A 15,000-nucleotide genomic window follows, 5' to 3' on the forward strand; every position below is an offset into this window, starting at 1 on the left:
GCATTCCTGAGGGCATAAGCCCTAATGTTGCTAATCAAGGATCTTGTAATAAAAGGTCTCCTGTAATAAAAAGTGCAGTACAGAAAGATGCACGTAGAATATCATCCCTTTTTTTTCCAAGCTCTCCTGTGAAAAAGATGCTAAGATGGAAAGGCTGACAGAGGGTGGTCAAAAACTCCTCTCCTAAAGCTGTTCCCCGTTCTACCACATTGAATCTTTCTAGAATACAGTTTAGCAAGAAGCAAAGAGGGAAGGTATTCACATGTGAGGTTTCTTCAGAGAAGTAGTTTTGTATGTTACACAGCCATAGCGAAGATAAGGCTTGGACTCTAGTGATTAAAGATTTAAAAAAAAAAAATCAGTTTTGTGCTATAGTATGGCCTGTTTTCACCAAACTAACAGCATCAAGGAGAGAGAAAGAAAGCACCTAAGGTACTGGATATGCAGAAGACCTGCTGGGTAGAAATAACAGGTGCTGAAACTGATAGAGAGGTTTATGCCAGATCTGGGGCTTCGAGGAATATATTTGTTAGGAATCTGCCAAATGGTCTATGGGGAACAGTGCAGGGGAAATTAGAACATATCTGAGCCTTTTTGAAAATTGGGGTAATGTGGGATCAATAACTACCCCAAAGTAAGAAAGAGCATCAAATCACTTACTATTACTTCTGCTGTCCTCTTCCTCTCTTTCTGTCCGAATTCAGGAAATACATTGAATGTTTAAACATTTTTTTCCAACTTTAAAAATATCTTTGCAACCATACTGGTAAAAATCTGTGGTAGTTTTCAATTTACTAGAAGAAATAAGAAATTGATGTATAGGAATGAGAGAAGTAGTAGTATGCAGAAGTGTTTGCCCTTGGGAAATAGCTGCTCAGATGGAACACAGCCATTTTGAGTCCCAGAAGTACATGTTCATGACCTGCACTGTCTGGGTTTCCATCAGAGAGCTCAGGCTGCCAAAGGCTGCCACTCCAGCACTTAAAAGGATTGCACTTAGCCCAGGGTGTGAATATCTGGCAAGTTGAATATATCCAACTGTACGTTCAGATCAATGTATTTGTCACGTTACTCTTTCAATTTGTTTTTCTGTTTATCTCCCTTACAACCAGTAACAACTTTCAAAATTTTATTTAAAGAAAAAAAAGTTCACTGGATTTTAAATGTGTGTTCTTTTACGTCTGAAGTATAAAACAATGAGCAGTAAAAGTTTTGTTCTACACTGTTAATACACAAATTAAATTGATGGAAGCAATTCTGTATCTTAATAACTGAGCAGGGCTTATTGTGTAATAAAGCTGGGTCCAGTTACATTTCTTGTATCTTTTTGAATCAATAAAAAGCGGAGAAGTGATGAGGAACATTAAAACAACTTAAAATGCATCATGAATTTTCACCACACCTTACTTGTGAGTTTTTTAAGCCTTGTATGCTCAATACAGTTAGTGCATAAAATTGGTCTTTAAAGGGAACAACCCTACATTTGCAAAGGACTGAGTTAGGTTAGCTGCCCTTTTCCAGGTCTGCTTGTCATGTACTTTAAGGCAGGCAGAATATGATGTACCACACTGTCAGCTTAACTCAGAAGGACTCCTTTTGCAAACTATAGGGTTGTCCACAGTAAGGAATAATACTTGCTTTGGACATCAGGTGTGATATATGTGTATAGTGAGACCTCTGATTATCAGTTCTCCCTCTAGGTTTATGTAAACAATAGTATAGAATTTAACTAAATAAAAACCTGCCACTATAAGAACATTAAAGCCATCAAACTACTAAATAATTTCTTGTAATTCTTACCAATAACACCTCATTATTTATAAAAAATTGAACTGGCTTATTGAACTCCAGCACCTAGTCTTACTTTTCATTCTCACAGTTGCTGTGTGGACCAATATGTAACTTTCTCCTTACTTTAAAAATTGATTTATGGAGTTGTGAAATGAATTTTACAAAAGCAAAATACAGGGAAAATAGTATCTTCCTATGTAAACTGAAGCAGTATAACAAGGAATGTCTTATGGTAGATGTTTTTTAAATAGGTATCAGTTTGGGTTAAATTTTTTAAAATTAATTTTCTACCAGCAATTAGTAAAGAGTTGGAAATAAAAAGTAAGATTTCAGAACAGTTTCAATAACTTCTGTGGTTCCAAAAGACAAACAGCATTTAGTGTTCTGGGGTCTTTCTGTAAGTAACTAAACCTGCATATTATTCTTACAGATAATTCTGTTCTTTGGCATCTGAAGATATAGTCTCTGTGGCTCAATGTTCCACAACAACAAATGTTCTGAATAGAGATAAATAAAAGGAGCTTCTCAGCTAGCCACTTTAGAGGCAGTTTTTAAGGAAAAGTGATCTTTTCATTTAAATGAGAGGGCAGTTTAATAACTTCATAGAAATGAATCAAAAGGATTTTCTGTACAACAGTAGCTGGTAAGTCTGCATTGCTACTGGATGAATCCCTTTTAGGCAAACATCTACCTGTTTCTTTCTATATAATTATCACAAGAGGTGATAATAAAAGAGGTGATAGCAGTAAATACAGTGACAAATTATACTACCTATGAAATACAGAGTAGCTCTGTATTTATAATGCTAAATTTATCCCCCTTCATTTTTTTAAATTCATCTCTCTAACATTACATGCTAGGTAGATCTCATTAGCTTGTGAAATTGCTGCAGATGACAAAATAAAGAGCAAAACTACCAATTGAAAATTGTACATCCAATTGAAAATGAAAGAATATACAGTTTGATCACTAAGTTCATTCATACTAAAAGGCAGGTGCTAGTATCTCTGAGAGAGGCCAGAGGCAATGATCAGATACTCCTTTTGATCTTAATCAATCCTGTCCCTATAGTATGGATTACAGATTCCTTATTTTGGGTTTGGTTTGTGGTGTTTGTTTTTCTCTCTCCTCCCCCCCCCCCCCCCCCGCCCATGTCAACTTCTAAGTAGCAAGGTTCACAGATTTCTAAACGAGAATTTCAAATCTCTTTAAAACATTGGAGGTGAAGTAATAGAACTAGATTTTGTTCTCTTAGGGCTTAACTCCTCAAGGTTCTGTTACCCCTAAGAGATGTTTGCTCCTGAACTCAATAGTTTTCAATAGGATCGTCAGAGTACTTAATGCTTGACAGAGCTTTTATCATCTTGCAGAACTAAGTTTTCCAGGTAGCCCTCAGTACAAGCGAGAACTAGTTCCTTCTAGCTCCTATTTGGTAGACTCTTGCATTAAAGCTGTGCAAACCAGAAAAACTCCGTTTTTCACCATGCCTAGCAGTGCAGGCTGGAAAAGCTACATGCAATTTGGAGTAAAACAGCACCCAAGTGTTAAAACTTCACCCAGGTTCTTTATAAATCCCACACAACACAAAAGTAATTCCAGGAAGCTATGTATATGCATATAAAGGAATAATTTGATGTTAATCCTTAAACATGGTTTCCACTAACCCAAATCCTGTTTGCTTTGACTTTGGAAAGGACAAATCAGGATTTGTGCTGTAGTGAAGTTTTCTGCATTTTGAAATATTAGTGTATTTAGCGTTTCTCTTTTTATTATCTAGTTACCTGGCTTAAAAAAGAATTTTGCAAGAGAAGGTTTATATTAAATTACTTACATCTCTAGTTTATTCTCCTAAGATTCTGCAAAAGACTTTTGTATGTATTTGGATGACAGTATATGAGAATATACTATGTCATTTTTTTAATAAATAGCAGAAAATTCGTTTTCTGATTGCAATCATATTAGACATATAAAAAGCAAAATATTTTATTTTCAATATCCTCTTTTCAGATGCACGAAGTAAATTGCAAGTATTTTTTTCAAAAAACGCTTTTTACATATTTTGCAGTAGTGCCCTTTAATATCTATAGCAATATAAATATCGTTTTATTTTTGTTAGACTTCATAAATATATTGACATATCTGTAACACTAAACATGAAGCTTCCAATGCAAGAGTTTGTACATAGTCCATATCCAAATGTCACCATTATTTCATTTAAAAGGTCCCAGCATGTCTACCTCATGATCCTTATAAACTCTATAGTACTGAAATACGTCAACACTTTTTCTTGCTACATTCATTAAAATTAAGCACCCTTACCCTACCCCATCTGTAAACATCAAGTCAATTGGCAGCTAGCACATTTCCCAGTCAGCAAGCAGTATTGTGAATTTTATCTTCTCTTGCAGAAATCAATTCGTCTTCGTTGCAGCAGATGAAATTTCTTGTAACACCTCTGCAGGTAACAATCATTGATACTTCTTGATGCATCCATCCAGGTCTCAATATCCTTTTTCACATGCTGCATTTAATCGTAAGAGAAAGCATAGGAAAGTCCATAGTATAAATCTTTGGAATAGTTTAATTAATTTATAGCTTGAGCCTATAGGTTCTGCCATATAAAAGGCATTAGGTTATTTTGCTGACTTTGGTGTTTTATTTCCAGTTTAAATATCATATGGCCTAGAAAAGTAAGGATATGTTAAATCTTCTAATAAATACTTACTGTGCAGTACAATCACGATGTGACTTTAAAGAAGCCAGAACAAACAGAACTAAAGAAAAGAGTAAAGGCTTAGATGTATGTAGGACATTGTAAGTGCTATAGTTTTAACAATTTTCTTTTCAACTCTTTGGGGGCAAATATTGCCCACAAGGGTACTGCAGACCCTAAAGCACTCACAAAGTCTATCCTATGGATAAGATAGTGGGAGAGAGGGTCTGTGTCTTCAGAGGATCGCTCTCTAGTAAGTAAAAAGTCTTAGCTGCTTTGCTAATATACTATCATGTTGTAAGCCATGGGTACAGAAGAATGAACAATGTTTTTAAAAGGTAATGGTAATTTATAAATCTATTGAATGTGTCAAGGGATTTTCTCTCTTTTAAGCAATAGAGTTTGAACAATCTTAGTCTTAATTCAGGTAAGGATGGTATTATGTCACTACATAAGAAATCAAAAGCTAAAATAAATAGTAAGAGTGCCGGGACATATTCTGCCAATAATGTTATGCAAAAAATCTACTGCGTTCATAGAAGCTGCTTGTATTGAAAGATGAAAGGATATGTAGTGTGACACAAAATGTTGGTGTTAAGAAGTGTTTATTTATAGAGTTTTAGATTAGCAGAAATAAATGAAAGGTGAAGTTTTCTGTTTATGCAATAGTGACCTACATAGAAACAAATAAAAACTTTCATTTATGAAAAAGAAGATCATAGTTAAAGCCAAAATATGCTAAAATTGTAATAATTTGTATGCTAGCCATAGCATTTTTGGTGGTAACCTGAAAAGTTCTTCCGTAACAAAACCTGATTTAACATAGACTTTTCAAAGTTCTACATCATTAAGAGAATACATTTTGAGAAGTCAACATTTGACACTTTCTTGATCTCACTAGACTTGGATTTTGGCTTTCATTATTTCACTTGTGCTTCCTGCTCAGCTCCAGATTAGAGTGAGCTGTAGTAGGGAGGCCACTAATTTATAAATCTAGGCCTTGCTAAGTAAGACTAAATATAATTATTTCAGCAATTTTTAAACTTGGAATTCTTGAGATAGACATGCAGTCTTTAATACTTTTCTTGTCCTGAAAACAATTTCCTGTTTTACAGAGTGAACCCTTCTAAGCAATACTTATTTCTCTAATAAAGACTTTTTTTTCCCCTCAGTTCAGGCACAATCTAAGTGTCCAAGACTATATTATACATATTCCATACATCACTACTTTGGAATTCCAGTGAAAAATATAGCACTCTTGTTTATCAGTAAATTCAGTGAACTTTACACAGAAGGAAATAGATTTATTAAAACTTTTCAGTTTACCAGTTGATCACCTCTGTTGAATTGATTCAACAATAAGGTATTTTTGTTAGGTATGTTTTTGACCATATGACAAACATATCCATGATAGGTGACTGTAGGTGCCTTTTCTGTAATACGATCTGAAGGAGAAAGCTAATGAAAGCCTGTATCTTCTGTTTCTTATATACCTAAATTTTAGTCATAGAATTTAAAGGACTTTTGGCTTTACAAAAAAACAATTCTCTAGCCCATATTCCTGTAGTACAAGGTGCCATGGTTGCATTTGGTCTTTCAAATCTGTAAGTTGACTTTCAACTAATTTATTATGTGATGTTTTGTTTTAATACATGGAACATATATAGAGATACATAAACTTTTAGAACTGAAGCTAACTTTCCTGTGGTTTTTCAGATGCATGCAAAACACCTACAGTACAACTTTATAGTGCTTTTTTTAGTGCTCCTAAACTCCATTACAGTAATTCAACTGTGTTTGTAAAATTGATATAAAGTGAAGATACTGATAATATGCTCGATGTTTGAAATGTGAGTATATGTATGTTTGTATTGTTTCCTTGTAAAGAATGTGTGTGTTTGTAAATTTCAAATAATAATATAGCAAGTAAACTTTTGGTTTGAACTTTATCATCAAATGGAAATGGGAGGTCTTGGGTGATTCTGCTGGTAATATTCACTCTTCTCTTCCTAATACTTTATCATTCCTGCCAGAGGGTACTCAGCCCTCAGCCACATGACATCTTTTCTGATTTGGGAATAGAAGCATAAATAAATGTGTTAACGAATGGATAGTGTGTCCATATATACATTTCTGTTTATGTATGTGTATCTGCTCTTGCATGCACATTATATAAAGAAAACATATTCAGGTATCTGACAGAGGGATCCTTCCATGGGAAATTTAAAAATATTTCACTCTTGATTGCATCCAGTGTGTTCTCAGGCTAAAAATAATTACTCTTCAGAAGAGATGTTCTGTGCTTCTGGGATAGATCGTCTCTGGCAGGCATGATTAAAGAGTCTGCAAACAGACCTGAACTAGGACAGAGGTAGGGAAACTATCGGAAACCTCCTGTCAGTTTGATGATGGAATTTTAACAAGGATCTCTAAGACCTTCCTCTAGCAAATCTCTGACAATGGGTACATTAGGGGAGAATTAATCCTGAGGTTCCTGGCTGATGGGGGCAATGGGCATCTTGCCCCATCAGGCTCCTAATAAATCAGAATGAGACGCAGAATAAACCCATGATCTATTTACATATTAGTTATCGAACATTGTTCATTTTGAATCTTTAGCATTTTTAATGAATTTTTCAAATCGGTGCTCAATATATTTTTTTTTTCTTTTAGGTTTTGTAAGATTGAAATTCATAGTTTGTAAAGAAAAAAAAAATTGTAGTGTCTTTTCCAAGGACATTCTAGGATGTACCTGCATATTACATTTTATGATTTTTGTGTAAATATGGGACAGGATCATTGTTCTATATTTATATCACTCTTCCTTCAATTTTTAACTGTTATCCACCTTCCATCTACAAACAAAAAAATCCAGTGCAGTTGCATGCCTGGTATTATTTTTCTTCCAAGTGTATATGCAGTTTATGATTTTGAAATAACAGAGAGGCAAGTGTATACATAAACCTAAATTTGGAATGAAGTATGGTGGAAGTGGGTATAACATTTGTCCAATTGTGACTGTATTTATTTACATATTTGAGCAGAATCATCCCCAGGAGGCGGGACTCTGTGTGTGTGTGTGCAAAAGAAATGCATTATAAAGCTTTAGAAGTTGACAGTCTTAGATTAAGTTACTGACCTCCATTTGGAGAAAGATACAGTCTCCAAAAGAGATTAAACATTCTGAAAGGTTTAGTTTTATAACTCGAGGAAGAACGTTTCATAAAAGCAGGCAGCTCAAAGAAGCAAACATTGGAGTTTGTACTATTGAAATAGTTTGAACAGAATATTGGCAATTTTTGACCAACACAATTTCTCTTGTATACTGTCATTAACCTGTTAACACTAACACTACCACAAATTTAATTCATGAAACAATAGCAAATATGGCGATACTTACTTAAAAGCAAATGAATATTTGACAAAATGCTTAGAATGGTTAAGGTGCCTGTTGTGGCGTACCTCTGCTACGGCACATAAATAATTGTAGCTGGTCAAAATTTTGCCATACATGCTTGCATGCATCTCATTACTTATTCATACGTCTGGTAGGAGATATTGATCAGCTTGTACTCTTTCAAAGGAATTTCCGAGAAGTACATGTAATCCAAACTGCTTTGGAAAAATGCAGTTTCAGAGATATTTCCTTCAGCCTTTTTGAATTATTGTGTAAAGACGTATGTTCAGTTGTGAGAGGTTCTTCCCTTTTAGTATTGCTGCCTGTGGGTTTGACTTCATTTCATGGAGCAATTTGACTGGGAAAATAACCATTTTCTATGAGATGCTTTTATTATTATGCTATGCTCTTCCACTAATCAGATAAAATAAAAAATGAAGATGAAGGAGCACCTGTAAGGTCTTTGTGCTAGTATTTATTTAAGGCTGTACTGTTTTTCCCTGTGAAAACTAGCAGATACTGAAGTTTTTGCTCTGGAAAGACTAGGAAATGTTGTACTAAGGCACATTATTAAACAACTTCTATAAATTCAAGTGTCCTTTATGTTGGCAGTGTAAACTTGTGTTTACTGCTGCTGTAAATAGTTACTCATATGGAATTCCATTTGTTACAGCTTTTACTGCTCTTGGTAGTTGTGTGGTAAAGATGTTCAGCTATTGGATCAGTTGATAAAAATCAGTAAACACTTTGATTATCCTCTGTTCTTCTTTCATGAAGTTTGATTAATTCCTTTTTCTCACCGAGTGAAAATACTGGCAGCCCTTTTTGGCATCTTTTTCATTATCTCTTTGACAGCTTGCCTTCCCAGTGCTTACAGTTCTAGGTCAGTTCGCATGGCTAGTCAAATGTGACAACATGACAAGATTAAGCAAAGCTAAGGTTCTGTGATTTGTAAATGGAGGATTTGCAACGTGAAGCTCCTTTGATAACAGAAATAGTGAATAATCTGTGTTTGCCCTCAACAAGTGCATATAAGCATGTGTGCATCTTCTGTACTGTTTTTTTAATGAAGCAACCAGAATTTTTTTCTCTGACTGAAAGTAGTACACATGAAAGGTGGTTTGTGTGTGTGTACGTATGTATGGTTATATAAAAGTACATTAAATAAACAAGGATTCAGTTTCAGTATCTTGAGATTATCATATTACATTTAAAATATTAAACAAAATAGAATATTATTCCATACTACAGAACTTCACACTCAAGCACAAAAGACTGCTTTAAAATTTAATAAACAAAGTACCCTGTATATTTATTATTGAACTAGATAAGAATTTATTCAAGGTTTATTGCCCCAAAATATAACAGCAATAGTAATAGGAAAATGCTTTACAGATCAAAGAAATAGTTGGTTTTCATTGTAATACAGCTGGTTTTAGGTGTCACTTGATGGCAAGCCTCAGTTTCCCCAGTGGCTTTTTTTTTATGAAGTTTATATAAAGTCTAACTTTCTTGGATAGAGATCATACAGAAAGGTGTTGTTGGTAGCACAGAATTATGTTAGGTTTTTAACCAGGCATCAAGTGAAATTTCTGCAAATTAACCAATATCAACCATATTTATTTAAATGTTTAACAAGGTGGCGGCTCACCTTTGGATGGCTGTAAAGATCTAACAAATTTCAAAAGAAGTTACAGGCTGGCATACAGAAATAAAAATTAAAATCAGGTTTTAGCATCAATGACCAAAATTTCTGCAAAACATGCCCATCAATTAGCAAGAAAAATTAACTGGCCAAATTCAGATGTGACATAAATAAATACACAGTCAAGAATTTGAAATTTGTCTCTGCATATCGAAAATTCTGAATAGGCTTCTTAAGTTTCTTCTTGCTCCAACCCGCAGGAAAAAGCAAAGACTGCTTTTAATATTTCATCAATGACCTATTTATGAAGATCCCTTCATGGAAATCTTTTATTATTGCCCTATCCCTCATGGCTTTCAAGGTATACAGGAGTTCAGCTCTGCAGTATACCTTGAAGTTTCATTGTGCTGTCTGTCTCTACTGTATCTTCCCAATTCTTCTTCTGCTCCACATGACAAATCTGTAAAGCATTATCAGTAGTGGAAGAGGAAAATGATATGCAACAAAATATTTTACCAGTCCTTCCTTGTAGAATGATCTTAGTGTTTGATATTGTGCATTTAAAACTTTGCATAGAGGATTTTAGCATTCTTAACCTTTACAATCAAGGAAAATGACTAGAAACTGTTTTTATCAGCAGATTGCAATCATTTTCCTTGGTTGTAAGTAAAAACTTAGGATAGACATCTTTCCTCATTGCTTTCTGAGATATAGAGAGAGACTCGTTGCTCATTCAGGTGACTGAAATGCCTAAAGTTGCTTGGTATTAATATCCAAAATGAAGTAAATTGATTGGTTGCACATCCTACTGTAGTAGAGAATTTTAAGTTAAAGGACTGCCACTGCTGCACAGTGTTGACCCCACTGAGGTTAAAATACTGCTCAGCAATGCGGTGTGTAACTGGTGCGCTGCTCACGTCATCTGTCTTGGTATCATCATAGTTATGTGACCAAGAGAAAGAGCAAAATGTTAGTTATTGGAATCATTTATCTGGACAAGGCCAGGTAACCCTTGCTTGCCTTGTTTCCTTCCAATTCTTTACTAAAATCTTCACATCTTTGTCTAAAATTTTATTGTAATTCTGCATTAAGATCTGACAGAGGAAAGGTGTGGCTTGCCCTTTCCGTGCCACCTGCCAACAGCAAGAGGCACATCCTGCAACAGTGCCCATTTCCTGGGTGAACAAGCAGGGCAGGAATACCAAACCACGCGGCACTGTGCTCCACCTTCTCATACGTAGCCGAGTCTCAGTCGTTCAGTCGCCTTTTTGTGAAATTTAGTAATAATTGCCACTACAGGAATTTCAGTAATTTAAGGTTATTCCGGTTGAAGATTCAACACATATAGGTCTGAAGAAGCAGCAGTTTTGTCACTTGATTGTTCACTTATAATCAAAACTAATAAAGAATGGATAATATTGTGGAAAAATTAGAAATACGAGCTTTCCAGTGATACATACGCTTTGCTTGTAATATGACAAGTAATGGGGGATTACCTCAGAGTTAGATTTAGCTGAGGTGGTACCAGATTTTTAAATTCTCTTTTTATATTTCTTAAACAGATTCATAATTTTCTATAGTTCTTCCAGCAATATCTAGACTTTAAAAAATGGGGGGAAATGATAGTGATCAGAAAGATATGTGCATCAAATTTCTAAAAAATAAAATCATGTTTAAAATTCCCCTTCTATAGTTATCAAATCACTTGTGGAAAATGTGTTAACTTGTTTCATATTCTGTACTGTGAATTTTTCCTTATTAATGGTTGTTATTAAACCCTATAGTATGTATATTATTAAGGAGCTTCCAAACCTCTCCTAGATGTGTATGGAAATACAGCCATAGTACCAAAGAACTTAAAAACCTAAAATGATAATTACAATTAGAGAGGCACATACTTTCCCTATTTTTAGAGACTTCAGAAATACCTACTACTGATGATTTAAAGAGAGAGATTAAATTCCAAAGGCCCTACTAAAATAAATCTCACAACCAATTACCACTTTCAATTCTCTTTTTTTTATTTGTGCAGTGGACAACAAATTGTCCTTGTATTGTAGTATTTTAGCAATTTTAAACCCTGTACTGAAAATGATTGAAGAAATTGAGACATAGCATGAGTAAAGAGGAACATACCATACACTGAGCTTTTGGTGAATAGTTTACAGCTGCATTTACAGATGTTAGCATGGCTACACTGACTTTTTTCTTAGTTATTTTCCAGTAAGGTGTTAGTCCAGCTGCTTAAGAACCAGTGCCAGTGTTGTAACAAAATGCTAGCAAACATTGTTTTTTTTTCCTGAGTACTTGTTCCAGATTTACTGGAAAATAGTGGAACGTACCTTGTTCTAATTTGTGGTGCATCCAAATTGTTCATCAGATGTTTTCTTAGACAAGAATTTGTGAGTGCACGTATTGGTTTTGATACATTGATTTAACATTCTGTAAAATACACAGATAATCGCATTGGCTATTAATTTATTCAAAATACTTTGCCACTTGCATGTCCTAAATTTTAGTAAATTGTTTACCTAGAATGATTATTTCTGGTGTAAATTATCACAAAGCATTTAAATGCCACTAATTTTAATGAGAAATAAGCATGCTGGCACAGTAGTGAATAAATGAACCAATGACTATGGGACTGAACTAGCTTACTGATTTTCAGTGTGACAATATAGTTTAAATCCTTCTTACTATTTTCAGCATGGAAATCAGAATCTATTCTGCTAACCTTCTGAGCTTCTAAATTTGGTGTCATGCAAGGGCGTGTTTAAAAATTAGCATTTAAAAAGAAACCCACTTGCTTTAAGTTTAAGCTGACACTGTTCCTTTCCTCTGTGGAAATGAAATTTGTTAATCATAATAAAACCATCATATTCTGAAGGTAGAGGTCACCCTGAGGAGAAAAAAAAGTCTATTCATCACAGAGGAATTTCAATGTGTTTTTTTCCCAGATAATATCTGAGCATGTATTCTCTCCCCTTTGGAAATATATTCTTCCATGTTTGTGCTTACATATGTCAAGTGTATTTAGAAGGGTGCAAGAATGAGAATTTTGCAATTAATTTTATATACTTTATTTTCTTTTACAGAAGATTTGGAAGAATGCTTTTTACATTTTATTTTGTTTTATGTTTACATTGCACACATTCGTTCAAGTGGAATTTCAATATCCTGTAAAAGAAAAGGAAGAAGTGTTTCTTATTTTAACAAGAATATAAGCGTTGCTAATTCTGAAATACCATTTTTATGTTAATATCACAGCACAGACTTCAGCATTATCATAATATAAATGTAAAGCATTCTTTTTGAGGAGTAAGCATTAATTTAGGTCACAGTTTTCATGTTAGGATTACTTCACAACTCTTTCGTTTTAAGGAAGAGACATGGTTTACACAGTAGGATGAAAAAAAAATGTAAAGCACTAACAACAAGTTATTACTATTTTGGCAAAAGAGTAATAAAAATGTACTCAGAAGTAAATACTGGGTTGAAACAGTCATTTTTTCTTTCTTTTGAAATTGCTTAATGTGTTTGTTTATCTATATTTTCCTCTTAGTTGTCCAGATTTCTGTAAAGTATTGATGTAATACTATTAGCAACATGTTTTATTACATTGGTGTTGTAAACTTGCTAGTTACTTCAGTAGTTGGGTTAAATATACAAATAATTTAATAAAGCCTGAGCTTTATTAAAGCTCATGTATTCAGGCTTGTTCCTTCCTTAAAAGTGGCCTTTGCATTTAGGCCACTTAATCCCCTGCCATGGGTGACCCATTAGACTTTCAGTTTTGTGGGGCACTGTGACATAGTCAAGGATCCTGCAGGAATGGGATGCAGCATGGAGTCAAAACGCAGCCCTACAGCAGGAAATGGATCAGAGCAGTGGGGGGAAAAAGCTTACAGAGTAAGTCCCAGTGTAGTTAATGGTTTACACTAGACCAAAACTAATGTAATTCTTACAGGTCTAAATTTACAGTCCATGTTCAGTACTGCAGTAATACCAGTTAATCGGGGGGGACAGGGGGGAAATTTGAAAATGTACCCATTCCCATTGCTTTAAAAATAATAGTCATGACATTAAAGCAAGTGTAATAATAGTACATGCAATTCCTCCTCCATGTTACTGGGGATATGAGGGAAATTTATAGTGCTGGAAACAAGTCCAGCTTTAAATTAATCATTTTCCCTTTCTAGATTTTTTTCTTACTGTTTGAATGAGATTTGGCTTGAGAGAATTAAAATTATAATGATGTTTAGAATGGATTCTCAGACTTTAAAAATGGGCATGCACAGGAAAATAAGGTGTTGTCTTCACTTCAGTGTAGCTGAACAAGACATACGAGATTCTGTTATGGCTACTATCAAAGCTAAGTATTTTAAATTGCTAAATATTATAATGTTTGCATCCTAATGTGGAGGGTTACCGAGGCTGAGGTTTATGGAAGTTCTTCCAACCAAGGAGGCTCCGGAGCATGGGGTCAGCGTCCTGTTCAAAGAACTCTTATGCCCCCTTTCCAACTCAAAGGATCACGAAGTGTCATTTACCCAACATAGGCTGATGTGAGCTATTTTTCCTTCCATTTTTTTCAGTGGGAACTGCCTGGTTTCTTTGTTGTTAACTGCTTTGGATGATTTCTGAAGATAGGTATTTATGGACACCAAGTGTTTAAATGGAAGTGATATATAAATTTAATCCTTCACTCATCAATATATTGGATGCAAAAGAGAAATTAATATGTTTTACACAAGTCTTTTACACATGTTTTCCTGAATTTAAGACCATGAGATAGAAAGTGATTGCCCAACATGCTGCTTCCCCTGGATATTCATGTATATCTTCGATAGCTATGAGGACTTCTCTGCCCAAATCTAAAGTAAACATAGCTGTGGGGTAAGAAATAGAGTCCACATTTATGAACTTGTGGTACTTTCATAGCTTTAACAGATTAACTCCTTTTTAATGTATTATCCCTTAACAGAAAGTTGAATTCACTGAGTAAACAAGACAGTACAACTGAAGGCATTCAGCTACTATGGTTGTACTTTGTAGTGAAACATCCAGATTTTGCCATAGAATACTTTATAGGAACACTTTACGTTTGCTCAAAGTGCCAGACTCTGTTGCTGGGAAAAAATGGCTTATTCACAATACCAAATATTAACCAATTACACTTTGGAGTTTGTACTTACTGAACTTTTTTCTACTTCTTTTTCATCAAGATGTGTGGTTATATACCCTTCTGCAAATCTGTGACCCTAGGCTTGGTCAGAGAGTAAGAGACATTTATGTAAAGTCGCCGCCTTTTCAGTGCTGAACCCTTTTGCTTTTAGATAGCACAGTTGTCCCAGAAGGTGAGTTACTGGGATTTCCATACGCAATGAATCCCTCATACTCGTGCAAATGTTGGCTCAGAGAAATGGAGAATTAAAGACTATCTTGTCTACGGTA

At 34.6% G+C, this 15,000-nt stretch overlaps 1 protein-coding gene across 1 annotated transcript in view; it reads left to right on the top strand.

Annotated features, from left to right (window-relative positions):
• The window catches only part of RBFOX1 (RNA binding protein, fox-1 homolog (C. elegans) 1), a gene marked incomplete at its 5' end in the record, with an annotated part of 100,382 nt that overhangs the window by 80,227 nt on the left and 5,155 nt on the right, over positions 1-15,000 (top strand). Inside the window, one exon of the mRNA XM_009585361.1 lies at positions 4,200-4,252. Coding sequence (XP_009583656.1) covers positions 4,200-4,252 — 53 coding nt within the window. The remainder of the gene's footprint in view (positions 1-4,199; positions 4,253-15,000) is intronic.

The sequence above is a fragment of the Fulmarus glacialis genome, unplaced genomic scaffold (genome assembly GCF_000690835.1).
Source record: "Fulmarus glacialis isolate BGI_N327 unplaced genomic scaffold, ASM69083v1 scaffold69, whole genome shotgun sequence".
Lineage (NCBI taxonomy): Eukaryota > Metazoa > Chordata > Aves > Procellariiformes > Procellariidae > Fulmarus > Fulmarus glacialis.